Genomic DNA, 16,661 nt, shown 5'->3' with positions numbered 1-16,661 from the left:
TCTGATTCCATCCCTATTTTACAGATGGTCCCACCACTCCTGAGAGGTGAAGGCAGGATGGGATCCAGGTCTCTCTGCTCCTCTCTCTGGTGCTCTCTCTGCCACCTAACCCCCCTCCCTCCATCAGGGAAAGCCTTCTGTTATAATAGAAGGCAAAGAAATGGGGAAAGAATGATGGATTGGAGAATCATCGCACCAGTGGGTGAGTGCTTGCTGAGGGGCAGGATAATTACATCGTCTCAAAGTATCTCCCCGTAAGATACTTCCTAGATACAAAGAGAAACATAGTAACTTTAGAGAAACCTGGCTGACCCCACTTTCCCAATAACCAAAGTTGCAGCAGCAGTAATAGGACAGATCGGTCCGATTAGCCTCCTGATCGAAAGCACTGAGAAGGATGCAGCATCGTTCTGGGGTTCTCCTGCCTGTTATGGGCTGAATCGTGCCTCCATTCATATGTTGAAGCCCTGACCCTCAGTCCCTCAGAATGTGACCATATTTGGAGACAGGGTCTTCAGAAGTGATGGAGTTAAAGTGGAGCTATTAAGGTGGGTCCTAATCCAATCAGACTGGTGTCCCTGGAAGAGGGAATTTGGACCCACAAAGAGTCACCAGGGATGGACCTGCACATGTAGGACATAGCAAGAAGGTGGCCATCTGCATTTCAGGGAGAAGAAACCAGACTTCTGACACCTTGATCTTGAACTTCCAAACTCCAGAACTGTGAGAAAATACATTTCTATTGTTTAAGCCACCCAGTCCATGGTATTTTGTTATGACAGCCCTAGCAAACCCATACACTGTCAAAAAGGCACTCCCTGCATCTGAGCAGGAGGGGACACCAGGCAAACTGGAATGAGGGCCATTCTGCAAAGTAACTGGCTGGTTCTCTTCAAAAATGTCCCAGGTATGAAAGACGAAGAAAGACAGAGGGACTGTCCCAGAATGGACGAGGCCAAAGAAACATGATTTTGACCTTGGACTGGCTCCTGGTCTAGGAAGAAAACTTTCTCCTTTGCTGTGAAAGTCACCATGAGGACAATTGGTGACTTGAATGCAAGGTTTGTAGATGAGACAGTTGTGTCACATCAGTGTGGATTTCCTGATTTTGATCTGATTTTATTGCGGTTACTTGTTTTTTAGGAAATACACACAGGAATGTTTAGGGGTTAAAGGGTAGGCAGGCACATCTGTGACCAGCTCTCTCATAACATGCAAGGAAGTGCGTGCATGCATGTATGTATGCATGTGTGTGTGCACGTGTGTGAGCGCGCGTCTGTGTGTGCACGTGAGTGTATGTACACGTGTGTCTGCACTGCATTGTGTACATGTGTGTGCACACGAGTGTACATTGTGTGCGCATGCACGTGTGTCTGCGTGCGTGTGTCTGTGTGCGCACGTGTGTACACACGTGTGTCTGTGTGTACATGTGTGTGCATGTAGGTACACATGTGTTTGCACTGCATGCACGTGTGCGTGTGTGTGCATGTACACATGTGTGCTTGTGTGTACACGTGCGTGCATGTATGCATGTGTGTACGTGTGTGTCTGTGTATGCACGTGCGTGCGTGTATGTACATACAGAGAGAAACAGAGCACTAAAACAAGTGTGGAAAGAAGTTAACAGTTGACATTTGAAAAATCTGGGGAAGGGAGACATGGGCCTTCTTTTCAGGAAGTTCTGAAAACATTTCCTAATAAGAAGTTTAAAACCTCCCATCATCCCTCAGGAGAAATTCACCTCCCCAGCCCTTTCCCCCACCCCTTCCCATTACACGGCCTCCACCTCCCCGCCCAGCTCTTCCCTCTCCAGCAATCCAGCCAGCGTAGGGCCACTGCTACCCCACCTCTCTGTGCCCCGCCCTCCTTCCCCAAATTCCCTCTGCCTCAACACAATACCCCCACAGTGCTCCTGTGCTCACAGGCTCCTTTGCTTCTGCTCAGGCACCCATCCCTCCAGAAACACTCCCCCACTTCTGGGTTCAGAGCCTCCACCTGCCCTGCTCCCAGGGCCCTTAACCCACCAAGCTTCCCTGTCTAAGCACTAGTTGCAAAGTTAACCACCGCCAGTGATTTAATGGTAAATTATTACCACCAATAACTTAGCAGCTCCTTAAGTCCATTTCCTTAGCTTTCATTGAAGAGACGTTTTCTGTTCCAGGATCCCAGTCAGGAGGCCACGCTACGTAGTTGTCCACTCATGTTGGTGGTCGCTGGTAGTGGCCATGGGCGCATTCATTGCCTTAATTCCCAGGAGAACCCTAGGAGGTGCCTCCAGTCTGTTTATTCACCTGCCGGCCCCATCACCTGCAAGCTCTTTGGGCAGGGGAAGTGTTATCGTGGTCTTGTTCTGCCGGCCCCGGAAGCCCTGCCTGAGGACTGGAGAGCAAACCAACCCGGCCTGCTGCCCACCCCACTCCCCCTCAGCTCATCAGGGACAGGAGGCCCTGCAGAGCCCAACAGGGCAGGGAGGGTCCCTGTTACTATGGCAACACAGGGCAACTTTCCACACAGAGCAAGGTCCCAGCCCTGAATGCTGAAACCCCACCTCCAACCCCTCCCTCCCCACTGAAGAAACTGCTCCACACCCCGTTCCTGGGAGAACCTGGCCCCTAGGATGGAACACAGAGGAGACCTTTAGACAGGGCGGTTACCCATCCCAGCTTGCCTGATGAGAGTTGTCCTTGGGAACTATTAATCTACATTCATATGTACTCCCTCTTTTTAGATCAAGAACATCCCAGTGTGGATGATAAATTAAACAGTGACTCAACTTTTACAGTGTAATTCACCCATCTGTTCTGTGCGTGAGAAAGTCTGGTCTGTGAAGGCTTTGCTGGAGTTAACGCTGCTTGAGCAGCCAGTGAGAGAAGCCATTCCCCTCACATGCTGACTGTCACCCAGCCCCTCCCCACTCCGTGTCTATGACAGACACTGAACCCCAAGGCCCTGATCTGCCTCTTTGATCTCCCTTCATTCCAGCAACTGTCCAGTGCTTCAGAAACAGTCACTTCACCCTGGCAGTGTCCCAAGAAATGGCCCTGGCAGGAGGGAATACACTGGCCAACGTCCACTGGCCTTCATACCCTCCCTGCAGCTCCTGACCCAGGAGACGGGGTCCTCTATGGTTTCCACGTCCTTCTCACCTGCTGGGACGCCACAGTCCTGGTAGAGTAGGGGCCATGGGCTGGTGCCCAGGACTACCTGCTGGGAGGTGTCCCAGGAAGAAAAGGCAAGGTGGGCAGAGGATGGGGCCACAGTGCACATCACTCAGGCAATGGCAGGTGGCATCCATCCACCCTGCTGGACCATGCCCCATTTGTTGCATCCACATAGCTGGTACCTGGTTTATTAAGTAATCAGGATGCCCTGATTCTGTGTCTTCTCCTCCCATCCTCTCTAACTTGGACTTGAGGCTTCATGTCCACTGTATCTTCAATGCCACTGACTTCCTGCTCCTCCAGGCACCCATCTTCCCTCCCCAATTCAGCCTCTGTGACGCAGTCCAGCACCCTGCAGCTTCGGCTGCAGATGGACAAGAGACAAGGGTCTGGTGTCCCTGTGCTTTCGCTTCCTGCCCCCACTTCCCAGACACACAGCCCACTGAGGTTCGAGCCCTTCTCCCTGCAGATGAGGCTCTCAGCACCTGATCCAGGGAGGGGGACTACCCTAGCATGAAGCTGCTCCAAGAGTCTGATGCCACAGAGGTCTGACTCCTGCAGAGGACAGACCCAAGTCTGGTCGTGGTGCTGCACCAGTGTGGGGCATTCCCAGCACCAACCCCTTCCAGCAGCCTCAGGGGCCCTTCCTGGCAGGTGAGCGGTGGTGGTGCTGGAGCTGCCCCGGGGGCTCCCTATGCCTGCCTCCCCTCTTTGACCTCTCTCTTTCCCAGGTGTCCTTTTGATGACAGTTCAGGGCCAAAATAGTGGCCTTGGGAGGGCGGTGCCATTGCCACCTTTGCCGTCCTGGACTCTGGCTCCCAGAGGGCCCTCAGGGGACCAGTCAGAAGCACATGTTCCTCCTCCTGCTCCCCATCTGTGAAGTGGGGATAAGCTGCTCAGCGACTCCCTCCAGCCTCCTGTGAGCTAATATGGACAAAGGTCTGCAGAGGGGGCTTGATCGCACTGAGGGTGGTGGAGGGCGGTGAGCCCAGGTCCTGGCCTCAGGTCAGCCCACAGGCGACCTGTAAAGAGCTCCTGATGGAGGGAGGAAAATGCCAGGATGGTGAATGCAATCCACCCTGACTCTGAGCCAGGCACGGTGTTCTCGAGTGACTTCGCTTCTGACTCTAGACACAATGCATTTAACATAATTCTGCTTTGAATTTTTATAACTTGACAGGTAACTTGAAGGTAAATATGGATAAACTTTGGGTATATTTAAGTTTTTCTACATAATCTACAAATGGCACCGTAAGTTACATACTACTCTTTAACTTGTATTCCACTGAACAATATACATCTTTCATATTAATATATACAAAGCTTTATATATTTAAATTTTTTTTTTCCATTGCAACCCTTTTGTTTTTAATTGAAGTATAGTTAATTTACAATGTTGTGCTAGTTTCTGGTGTACAACATAGTGTGATTCAGTTATATACATTTATACTCTTTTTCATATTCTTTTTCACTATAAGATATTACAAGCTATTGAATATCGTTCCCTGTGCTACACAGGAGGACCTTGCTGTTTATCTATTTTATGCATAGTAGTTAGTATCCGCTAATCCCGAACTCCCAATTTATCCCTTCCCCCTCTCTCCCCCAGGTAACCATAAGTTTGTTTTCTATGTCTGTGAGCCTGTTTCTGTTTTGTAACTAAGGCTCATTTGTGTCTTTTTTTAGATTCCACATATAGGTGATATCATATGGCATTTGTCTTTGTCTGGCTTTTTAGTATGAGAATCTCTAGGTCCATCTGGACCTTTATATATTTCAGTAGCGCCATAGCATTACATCAGTGTAGACCGATGTCACTGGTTAATGGTTAGCACCTGGGAGGTGGCTTAATTCTCAGCTCGGTTGTATGCCTCTTCCTGAGCCAACAGACCCTAACCTGCTGGATGAGGGGCCATCCTCTGGCTGGACCTACTGGGTGCTGGCTCAGGTCCATTCCTCCTGCTTCTACTCCTTTTGGGAGCTGCCCAGGGCGTCGTTTCTGGAAGGTGACTCCCTTGGTGGTAACTCCAGTGGTAACTCCCTCCCCACCCCAGTCACTGGTCATCAAGGGCCAGGATGAGAGGGAGCCAGACATCTGCTCTCCTGCCTGCTCAACACCAGGTCCTGGGAATTCCGTCTCCCCACCCGTTGGGCAGGCAGTGAAGGGAGCAAGCTGGCCTCCCCGGGGGACTCTGCAGTCAGAGGTGGGGTTGGTGGAGCCGGCCGGGGCTGGGGCTCTATCAAGTGCAGTGGTTCCTGCCCGCAGGGTCCTCTATTGTAGACGTGGGCGTCTGGAAGGAGGAAGGCATGGGTTCCAAACTGAGAGGAGACACCTGGCACTGTACCTCCTCAGACCGGGGTGAGTCAGCGTGCCCAGAGCCCTCCCTGCCCACCTGGCCGGCAGCAGCGTGCACCTGGCCCCCATGTCCCTGCTGAGAGCTTCCTGCCCATGGCTCCGAGCCAGCCCCGCGCCATCCCACAAGGTTTACTTCCTTGGCGGCACCTCTGCCTGCTCCCCTGCGGGGCTAGAGACCCGCTCGACTCCACGTAGCTCTGGGACTGCTCTGGGGGACTGGTAAGGGGTGTTCTTTGTCCTTTCACGTCTACAGGCCTGTTCCTGGCTTCTGGGCCACATGGGGAGCAGGACGGCAATGATCCTCAAATCAGCACAGTGACACTGCCAGGCCCCAGATTTCTCCATAGCCAGTGGGCTTTGAGGATTCCTACAGGCAGGAGCCTATGCCAGGGCCGGCAGGTGCCAGGCCTGTGGGCAGGCCCCTCCAGCCCGGGACCCCCATCCTCCAGGGTGTGCTGACAAAACAGGGAAGCTCTGGTTGTAGTGAGGGTGAGAGATTGTGTAACTGCATTCATTGGGGAACTAAGCAGAGCTAGACACGGTCCAACTTATCTGCAGAAGGGCAGCCCCAGCTCTGCTCGGTGTGATTACCAAGGGCTGGGGTGGAGGAGAGAGTTAAAGGGGCCCTCATCCAGCCCTGAAATCCCTCAAACCTCTTCTCTCTGGCAGGCTCCACCAGGAACGCCAACCCAAGGCCTCTCCTCTGGGTATTTCTTTTGCTGTTGGCTGTTGCCCTGGTCCCAGAGGTCAGCATCTCGTGGCCCTGGGCCAGACCAAGTGCAGACGCTCCAGGAAGGCAACAGAGCATGAACAGACTCAACAGACCCTTGTTTCAAGCCTGCAGAAAGCGGGTGTGCAAAAGCTCCTTGTGATGACTGGAACAGAATCATTCTGGGCTTAGAAACTTGCTCTGACTTAGAATCAGCCCTGCCTTTCAGAATTGTGGCCTCTATCACAAATGGTGGCTAGAGTCCAATGTCTCCCAGGACTGAATTTGGGCAACTTTGCCTCTCTGCAAGGAAAGGCAGCACTTCAGCCAGAGAAAACAGGACAAGCAAAGGCAGAGGGAGGGCAAATCAGGGCAGAATTAAAGGGCAGCAGTAGCTGGGAGTCGGGAGCCTGGCTGATGGCCAGTGAGGGCTGGGGTCCCGCAGACACAGGAGTCCTGACTGAGCATCCTCAAAGCATGCTGCTCGGCCGCCACCACGATGAGGGAGCCTAGAGTCCCCGGGGCCAAAAGAACTAAACTCGACTTGAAGGAGCTCCTCTCAGGCCTCCTCTGAGCCTCTTAGCCTCCCACAAAGGATGCTGACTGCTTGTCCCATCACCAGCCTCCCCTTTCCCCTCCCTTGGCCCCAGGACTGGTCCACACAGAGATGGTTGGCACAGGCTGAATGCAGCCTATTTGTCCTGAAGCTGCCTGATGCCACAGCGGGCATGGCTGCCAGGCAGGTCAGTACCAGCGCTTGGTATTGTGCGGCTGACCGTCTGCCTGTGTATGACATGGGCCTTTGTCTCTGATTTGTCAGTCTGGAGAGGTCTTTGCTGCCATGTAGAAGCTTCTAGACTGGAAAGGGGAGGGCTGGGTACCTAACCCAACCCTATGGGATAGGTAGGGTTCAGCCTCAGGAGGACAGGGAGAAGAATCTGATGGGGAAGTGAAACTTGAGTTTGGATCCCTCTGGCCTTTGGTAGGGCCTGAGTTTAGAGAGCTGGCACAAACGGACCCCCAGTGCGTGAGTCAGGCCGTGACCTTGACGCCATGCAGGGGCTCCCCAGCTCTGGCCTACTCCATCTTTTCCCTCTTCAGGATACCGGTCAAATACAAGGTAGGCTGCTTGAGTTAAAACCCTGGCTCTGCCTCCTACTCGCTGTGTGATACTGAGTTATTGAACTCTTCTGGGCCTCTGTTTCCTCATCTATAAAATGGGAATAATACCGATCCCCTTCGAGGAGTCGGATAAAATGTTAATAGAGAAGAATCCTCAGATAGTACATAACAGCCAACATTTACTGAGTGCTGTTAACACTAGAATTTCTCCTCCTCCTGCCCCAAACCTAATACTTACCAAATGTTTTTGGTTTTTTGTTTTTCTTCCCCATGTGAGGACAAGTTTATAGCCCAAGATGAGGAGGGGCTGGGGGAAACGGCTACCTCCAGCTTCTCCAGCAGAGCAGAGCACTCAGGCAGGAAGACCCAGACACTTGCTGTGGAAGTAAGTTAGGCAGCTCCCCTCCGCTGGGCCTGTTTTCCCATCTGTGACTGGATGACCTGACCCGTCCAACTTCCTGGCTTCTGCAGGGGCCTCTGGGACGTGCTCTTCAGGGTTCGTGGGGAAGAAGTGAGGGTTCCTAGCGTGGTGGTTGGTTGGAAGCACCTGGCTGACTTGCTTGGAGGATCCGGCTACACCCAGCGCCAGCTCTTCCTTCCCCCCCTGCCTTCACCCCACCAGCTCATCATGGGCATTTTGAACAGCACGGGAGGCTGGTTCTGCGAATGGGGACCACACTCTGTTTAAACCAAACGTGATTCTATAGATATCAACTGAAGGTAGACAGCCTGCGTCATTGCCTATCAAGTTTAAGGGCTGTCTTCTCCTCCATCTTATGGTTGAGCTATAGATCTGATCTCCTTTTGATGGAAACCAACTCTATGGTTAAGGATAACAAGCACTGAATACAATTATGGAACCATGTAATTCTGTGTCTATCATTTTCTTGGAAGAAATTCTTAGCTACAGCTGTGGGGTTGAAAGCGACGCCCCTTCTGACTCTTGGGTTCTAGAACGTGCAGGTGCCTGCTGCCCCACAGCCCTGGCCCCACAGATCAGTATCGCTCTGAATCTTTGCCTATCTGAGCATCAGGAGGTAAACAGCATCACCGATTTCACATGGACCTCTTTGCTTAGACACCAAGCAGCTATAGAGCCACTTACATCTTGTAAGTTGCCTCTTCCTATCTTTCATCTCCTCTCCCAATTGGTTTCCTTGTCTGTGAAGCTTTCACAGTTTGAGGTGGTGATATCCTCATCCTTCGTTTCCCATGGAGTTGGCCACTGGTTTTTCTTCCTGCAGTTCTTCTGTCTTGCTGTTTGAAAGGACCATGTAACAATGAGTATCTTCCCCTTCATATCTTTATCTTTGAACATGGCAAAGACCTTCCCTACCCTATACAGTCATAAAAGTGTCCATTTACTTTTTTGTGATAATCCTATGTCAATGCAGGCGTTTCTCTTCCCAGTCATGTGTACACATAGGCACGTGACTTTGACAGGTAACTTTGGCAGTTGACAAAAAGACTTCTGTCAACACTTCAGTGTCAAAGGGTTCTGTTTACAGAAATAAGTGAACAATGAGGATCATTGTAGTGCTAAGTTCCCTGTGCTTTCCCTGGAAGGAGGCAATCTAAGCTTGGACTTCCCTGGATATCAAAACTTAGTCCCAGTTTGCCCAACTTAAAACATCTTCCCTCCACTAAAACCATCTCCTAGCATGAGAGGGCACCTCAGCCTTGAGAACAGTTGAGTCAGACCTGATGGGGATGATAAGAACCCACGTTTGCTGACCTGCGGCAGGAAGCAGAGCTGTTCGGGGGATATCAGGTTTTCTCTCTTCCTGCTTTCTGGGGAGAGGACCAGGGGCTGTGGCTGCAGTGGCCTCTAGGTAGGACTCCAGGGAATCCCCTCCCTCCCCATCTCTCCCCGGGTTCCCTCATACTTACACTGAGATCGCAGTGCTTTGCCTTACATAAAAAGGGGAATACTTGACAGCCTGTTTCTTCCACTTATGGAAAATTCAACTCTGTAAAATGTGACTCTGTGCCCAGACATTTCAGTAAGCATGTTTTATATAAAAGTACTACTCTGTTCCAGCAGTAGGAAGATCAGATACTCAGATCAACCTTCTTAAGTAAACAACGAAAATGTCGCATTATTTGTGTGTGTGCATGTGTTTGAAAAATATGTTTGTCATGACTGAGCTAATACTAAAAAAACAAAAAACAAACAAAAACAGCATATGCAGAGGCCAAAAATAAAGTAAAAGCAAAAACTCTGGGAAGTGAAACCAGCTTCTATTCTGGGGATTTCTGCAGAAATCTGGAGGTCTTGACATTCTGCTCTGATGAGTACTGGGGGCTGCAGATCAAGCTCAGAGCCCACCAAAGGTGGGGGAGTCTAGCCACTACCAAGTGCCTAAGGTGCTGATCAGTTACCAAGCTTGGACCCCAGCCCCTTAATTACATCAGAGGAGAGGCTGGTGCTTCTCCAACATGAATGCAATGCGGTGAGCCCTGCTGCTAGCTAGCCACGTCAGACAGCTACCACAGCACGCTTCAGACCCAAGATTCATGATCCTACCAGGGGAAGGAGCTGTGCAATCCCCCCACCACCACCCTGAACACAAACACGGAGCTGCCAGATTAGGGCTGGAAGCAAAGTTCTATTCTGTCAAATCGTACTGTTACTATGTCCCTTCCCTTGAGGACAAGGGAGCAGCTGTGCTTCCCAATCATGCAGCTTAAAGGCACCTCAGCCCGATGGAGGGGTTCCCTCCCCAAAAGTGTGCACTGCCCGAGGCTGCAGGACCCCCATCACCGGTGAATGCTGTTCCAGCAACCTGCCGGAGGCTGTTTGGCCATTTGCCTTGTTAGCAAAATAATGAAGAAACTACAGCCACATGCACTGATACAGGTAAATCTCAAGGACAATGTTGATTTATGATAAAAAAACTCTCCAGAAAGTGGGCATAGAGGAAACATACCTCAACGTAACAAAGTCCACATATGACAAAAGAATCTGAAAAATATATATATGTATGTATATGTGTAACTGAATTGCTTTGCTGTACACCTGAAACTAACACTGTAAATCGACTACACTTTAATAAAAAATAAGAATTTTTTTTAAAAGGACAACGTTGAGAAATGAAGTCAAAGAAAGCAAGTTGAATGATTTCATTTATACAAAGTTCAAAAATAAGCAGAAAAGAAGAGGAAGTACAGTGGCGCGAAGGAAAGGAAGATGAATATATAAAAATGGCAAAATTATAAAAGCAAAGGAGTGATCAACCCCTATTTCACGGTAGCAATTCCCTCTGCAGGGGGACAGAGGGATGCATTCATAGACACACAGAGGACCCCGGTGCTGTCTTTCTTAAGCTAGGTGGTGGATGCCAGGGTGTTGATTATTCTTTAAACCGAAGAGGTATGTTTTAGACACTTTGGAATGAATGTTTCACAATAAAAACCACTTAAAATGTTGGTTCAAGATCTATTCCAAATTTTGAAAATCTGCAGGTGAGATCTTAGACTTCATGCTGCTGATGGAGACCCGCCACCTCCACACCTGCCTTAACACAGTTCGCTGGACATTTCTCCCACATTCCTGCCCTGGTCTTTCAGTCTGCGCCCCACTCCTGACTTTTCCTTGACCCTGCTACCTCCTCCCCCTACCTTACCTCAGCAAGGCGGTGGGGCTGCCAGACCCTCTCCTTAGGACAGCCACTCCTCCTCTGTTCCTTACCCTGGGTCTACCTAGTGAATTTTTACTTCTCCAAAACGTGCCAATGTCACCTCTCCCCAGACTTACCTGACTTTCAAAATAATAATGCCCCATCCTGAGTTGGCGCCTTTATCAGAACTCGACAGCCCCGCGGCCGTATCACCTGTGTGCTCCCACCTCCCTGTCTAATGCTGCTCCACCTTGTGTCATCAGAGCCTGAAGTCATGTTAGATTTCTGAATGAAGGCCATGTCAGGCCAGACCTTTCTAACACAGATGTCGAGTGTCAAGGGTCCCCAGGACCCCTGGCAGTGTCACCGGATGCCAGTGCAGACAGAAGCAGGGCAAACAGCAGCCAGCCATGGAATGCCTCCCTCCCCTGTGCTCTCTGCTCGGATTACCTCACTTCCCCAACAGCCCCATGCAGTAGGCATCATTAATTTTTTCAGATGCAGAGACTGAGACACAAAGACATAAGGCAGAGAGTTGCAGCGCTGGGGTGCAAACCTGGGCTTCTGTCCCCAGAGCCCACACCTAACCACAGCATTCCACTCCTGGGAAAACTGCGGGTGTGTCATCAGCGGCCCCTCCTGTCTCAGCTGATGATGGGGTAGTCAGCTGTCTCTCAAGCCAGATGCCTTAAAATCCCAGCCCTACTACTTACAGGGTGGTCTTAAGCCAGCACCATCCCCCCGCCCCAGTTTGTTTCCAATCTGCGGAATGGGGAGAACAGCGCCCCCTGTGGTGCTGAGCTTGGTCCTGGTGCCGGTGTCACCGGGGAGACTAGTGTAACTACAGTGCCCACAGGTGGCCGCGCTGGTTAGTGCTCCACGGGCCGGCAACCTTCAACAGTGGAGGGATGTGGATGGGGACTGGGGGCTGGGTCCTCAGGCAAGAATGGGTCCAGGCATTGGTAGTCAAAGGGCTCAAGTTCATGCAGGATGCAATAAACATTAATTACCAAAATCCATGAGCCTAACGATATGGGCCCAGAAAAGGTGAGCCCTTTAGAATTTACCAAGACCTACTTGTGAAAGGTTCACCCACAAGACAGCTGAGCTGAAGCTGGAGAGATGTGGTGGGGGTGACAGCTCTCCATTCCATTCTGGCTGAAATAACGAAGTCTGTCATCTCCCTGGTTTTTGTGTTCTGAGCAAAGACAGAGCCTGGGCTTTGGTCTGAGCCCCAGCGTTGACTCTGCTCCTCAGCAGCGGTGAGACAAGTGGAAAGGGGACTGACAGCAATGAGTCCATGGTGCCGCTCTCGCGGAGATTAAAATCTAATTAATGGCAGGAGGGGAATGGCTCAGTGGTGGAGCACATGCTTAGCATGCATGATGTCCTGGGTTCAAGCCCCAGTACCACCATTAACAAAACAAACAAAAAAACTTTGCAAAAACCTAGTTAAGAGAAATGCAGAAACAACTCCAAGGTAACATGGTAACCTGATCAGAGCTATGCTGGAGGCATGAACCCTGGGCCAAGTGAGGGAGCTCACCTGGCAGGGCGGGGATGGGCACCGGGGCTTCCTGAAGGGGCTAGCCTGTCTCTGAGAAGGAGACTCCAGGGAAAGTAAACAGTGTGGCAGTAGAAGTAAAAGTAGTAGCAGCAGCAGCAGCAGCAGCAGCAGCAGCAGCAGTTAAAATATAAATAGCATTCACTCCACGCGTCGCTGTCCTAAGCACTGCTCACACACTAACCCACGGAAGCCTTACAGCATCCTTCATAAGGACACTATGCCCGTCTCATGGATGAAGACACTGTAACAGAAAGAAAGTTACAAGGCCCCACACGCCTAAGGAGTCAAAGCCCAGAGTCTGTCCCCAGAGCCCGAGTCTGCCTTCCACCCTGGATGGGAAAGAGGCATGAAGCCCCACAAAGGTGCGGGGAAGCTGTGGAGTTGCTGGACAGCTAAAAGCAAGGTTATTTCAAGTTTAAAATGAGAAAAAGTATGTACAGGGTCCAGCACACAGCCTGTGTGTTGCTGAGGGTGGACAGAGGGCAGGACAGAGGAAGCATTTCAGAGCCTTATGACCCACATCCCAATGCTTCCGGGACGTGGTATGGAATTGACTGGGGCTGGGGGAGGGACTACAGTCCCTCAGAGATTTATTCCAAGCCTTGCCCCTGAAAAAAGTACATGTGCATAGGCTCGCAAAGAGGGGAGCCACGGTGCCCTTCCCAACCCATGGGTCCTCCAAGAAGCTCTGTCCTCAACTTGTTTTTCTGGAAATGAAGGCAGACCTTAAGAATGTGTATTAGTATCTAGCCAGAAATCATTAGGTAACCCTGGGGCCCAGCTCAGTCCCAGGAGGCCCTCCAAGCCCTGGGTCACCACCTTGAATGACGCACTCCACCACCTGCAAACAGCGGGCAGCTCCACTGGCCCACCTTTCACTCAACAGTTTCTCTTGTCCTTCAGAAGTTGGTCCTGTTCAGAACCACGTGATGGGTGTTTTCCTAAAAGGACAATCACACTTTTCAAATCAGAAAAATTACCCCAAACTGGTTGAGGATACATAAAATTAAGTCACACATTAAGCCATACCTTCAAATTGGTCCTACTTTGGTTGGCAGATGTGGGAAAACCTCGAAGTCTTCCATGCACTGCCATCGTCATCACTCCACTCTTGGAAAGGCACCCATTAAGAACTCACCTAAGCTAGCGAGAGGCTGCATGCTAACAGGTGTTCATTGCAGTACTGTTTACAAAGAGCTAAAAACTTTGGTACGTTTTCCAAAAGGCGAGTTCCATGGGCGACGGGGCTTACAAAGGCTCTTCTAGTGAAATATTTATGAGGAAACTGGCTCAAAAAGTTCAATGGTTTCTGTGCTGCAGGAGTTGGCCAAGGCTGTGCTAGCTAAGAGGCATTCTGGCCTTCCTAGGGAGACACGGTGTGCCCAAACTGACCTGACCACATGCACTGACCTGGCAAAATACACGTGGAGGCTGTTGGATCCGTGTGAACTGCTCTGCTTAGAACCTGGCCCCGCCCCACCAGGGAACACTCCATATCTTGGCCCCCTCCCTGGCACCGTTGCACTCTAGCCATACTGGCCTCCTTCCCAGGCTCCACACATCTCCATCCTTGCAGCCTCAGAACCTTTCCTCCCTGTCTGCAACCTTCCTCCTCCCCTTTAGCTCCTCTCAGTCAGGCCTCAACTTTACTTGAAAAAGGCCTCTCTTGACCACCCAAAGAGGCCACACTGATCAGCCTACTTTCATTCCCTTATTAAATGGGGCATTCAAGATCTGATCTTTTAGCTACTATGTGCTGGCTGCCTCCCCCACCAGTTCTACTTCAAACCTTCAAACCCCAGGGTTATAGAAATCTTTGATTTAAGCCACATTGGGACAGGGTTTCTACCACCTCTGAGGGAAGAACTGAAGGATCCTTGAGAGCCGAAGGGCCGGCAGTTTCTCACTCTTCAGCACTTCCCTCACCCTTCCAGGCTCCTGTGGAAGCCAACCCCATAAGGCAAGTGAGAGTGACATGAGACCCTACAAAAGACATGGTCAAGGCCTGTAGGGACATGGGAGATTCATTCTGGCAATGGCTTGTAGATTTCTTTTTGTTTATTTCTGCTGTGCAATCAAAAAAAGAAAAAAAAAGCGATGACGGGCATCCTAGTTGCCCAAGTCTCACTTTGTGCTCCCTCCCTGACTTTCCTTGTTACAGACACACACAGACGGTGGCTATGTTTATTGTTTTCTTTTTTTAATGAAACTAGATCACTGCTTACAAAAACCTGCCTGAGCCCTGGGCCCAGCCCCTTCACAGTTCCCTTGGCTCAGCCTCTCCCTGACTCACAGGACCTGGAGCAAGGTGGGTGTGGCATGGCCACCAGCTCCAACTCCACGAACGCCATGAGGGGAGAGGCCCTGGGCGCCGACTCTGAGCCCTCAGGGTGTGACAGTCCCACCTCCCATGTCCGTCCCCTTAGGGCCTGGGGGTGGCACAGATGAGGGCGGTCCATGCCACCACAGCTCTCAGGCCATCACCGGACCAGACTGAAATGATGTGAATGTCCCACCCCATACACCCCCCTCCCCCCGCAGTCTCTTCTCCCTCCCCCACCCCCCCCAACTCTACCCCACTACTGAGATGTGGCCCAGCTCCAGTTGGAGGGGCCGGGCCTACAGGCTGTAGAACTTGAGGCTCCGGTCCATGCCCGTTGAAGCGATGAACTTGGCGTGGTGCCCAAAGGCCACCCCTGTGGTCAGGCCACTATGCTCTGTGGAGAGACAAGACGCAACAGTGAGAAGGCTTTTCTCCCTCGGGGTCTTGGCACCAACCCCAATGATCTGCTCCCAATCCATCCAATCCCTTGTCGGTGCCCCGCACCCCACAGGCTGCTGCAGCCTTGTCTCCGCCAACTGTGAACTCCCAAGGGCAGGGCTCCCATCTGAACTGCACAACCCTGACCCCCAGGGCCCAGCTCGGGACTGGCCCATGGAGGCCGAGTGGACAGATGAGCGCCAGCCTCCCTCACCCAAGATTTCAGGGCAGCTGCAAGTCTGCTCAGTTCAAGGACCAGAACTGACTGGAAGCTGGCTTGGCAGTATTTAGTTCTAACTCCCTCCACGTAGCTGCAACAGTCCATTGTTCACCGAGTTCAAGTTCTCAGAGCTGTGACTCCAGGAAGCCTGGGCCCCCCACATATGATGGGGTGGAGTCAGGGCAGAGGAGGCTGGGCGGCCCTCTTCACAGGGCTTAGGGAGTTCATGGGCATAAGTCCCATTTCTTCTAGGTTTAGGATCCCAGATGGAGACACTACAAAGCCGCCCTGTGCTTCCAGCCTGCCACGCCACCTAACTCTGCTCCAAATCAGAGCCCGGAGCCCGGGCAAGGGTTAAAACCCGTGGGTGGGCCACAGTCAGGCCTGGAACACACGCTGAGCAGGGCTCAGGAGAATCCAGGCTGGGAGAAGACACCTGTGCCCTACTCGCACCCTGCTCACGAGGACAAGAATCTCATCAACAAGGACAAGAGCAACTGCCTTTCATTCAGTTCCCACGGGTGGAGCAGTCACCCCGTTACCAGGCAGCTGGCACAACTGGCAAAGCAAATACTTTAAATCAATCTTTAAAGCTGAAGAAGCGCAGCTTTGAAAGGGTAAGTCCGGTGCCCGAGGCCAACATGACCACTAGGCGGCTGCCAACCCTGTTGGCCACGGTCTCAGCGTTTTATGCTTTTCTTCTCCAGGACTTACCACTGTAGCTAAGTAATTGTCTGTGAGGTCCTTCTACATCTGCCTTCCCAACCGGACCAGAAATTCCACTAGTGCAAACACTGGGTCTGTCTCAGCTACTCTCTACTCCCCCAGGGACGAGCCACAGCACTCACTGATGATGGCGCATCCCTCCTTGGGCCAGACACCGTTCCAAACATACACTCACACATGTGTGCATGCTGCTATCTTATGCGTGTATCTTTATACATTACATACATTCGTAGTTTACTTGTTTACATATTTATATAAACTCATCTAAAAATATTTATATGTGCACATATGTATAAAAGAACTCATCTAAACCTCACAACAACCCCACCGGGTATACAGAGTTCTCCCCTGGCATCTGAGCGGTACTGGTTCCAGGAACCCCTGCAGATACCAAAATCCACGAATGCTCAAGTCCTTTA

At 51.3% G+C, this 16,661-nt stretch overlaps 2 protein-coding genes across 2 annotated transcripts in view; one reads left to right on the top strand and one right to left on the bottom strand.

Annotated features, from left to right (window-relative positions):
• Positions 1–1,032: 1,032 nt before the first annotated feature.
• Positions 1,033–7,073, top strand: ZP1 (zona pellucida glycoprotein 1). The gene is given in 10 exon segments (XM_064491856.1): positions 1,033–1,061; positions 3,416–3,483; positions 3,574–3,756; positions 3,759–3,815; positions 5,428–5,520; positions 5,622–5,726; positions 5,806–5,916; positions 6,187–6,263; positions 6,877–6,969; positions 7,047–7,073. Coding segments are annotated over 10 exon segments (843 nt in total).
• Positions 7,074–14,714: 7,641 nt separating this feature from the next.
• Positions 14,715–16,661, bottom strand: part of PRPF19 (pre-mRNA processing factor 19) — a 9,631-nt gene continuing 7,684 nt past the window's right edge. Inside the window, exon 16 of the mRNA XM_010986992.3 lies at positions 14,715–15,252. Within this exon, the coding sequence (XP_010985294.1) occupies positions 15,155–15,252 (98 nt within the window). The 3' untranslated portion in view covers positions 14,715–15,154. The remainder of the gene's footprint in view (positions 15,253–16,661) is intronic.

This window comes from Camelus dromedarius, chromosome 12, assembly GCF_036321535.1.
Source record: "Camelus dromedarius isolate mCamDro1 chromosome 12, mCamDro1.pat, whole genome shotgun sequence".
Taxonomy (NCBI): Eukaryota; Metazoa; Chordata; class Mammalia; order Artiodactyla; family Camelidae; genus Camelus; species Camelus dromedarius.
This window is presented reverse-complemented; position numbering and strand designations above follow the sequence as displayed.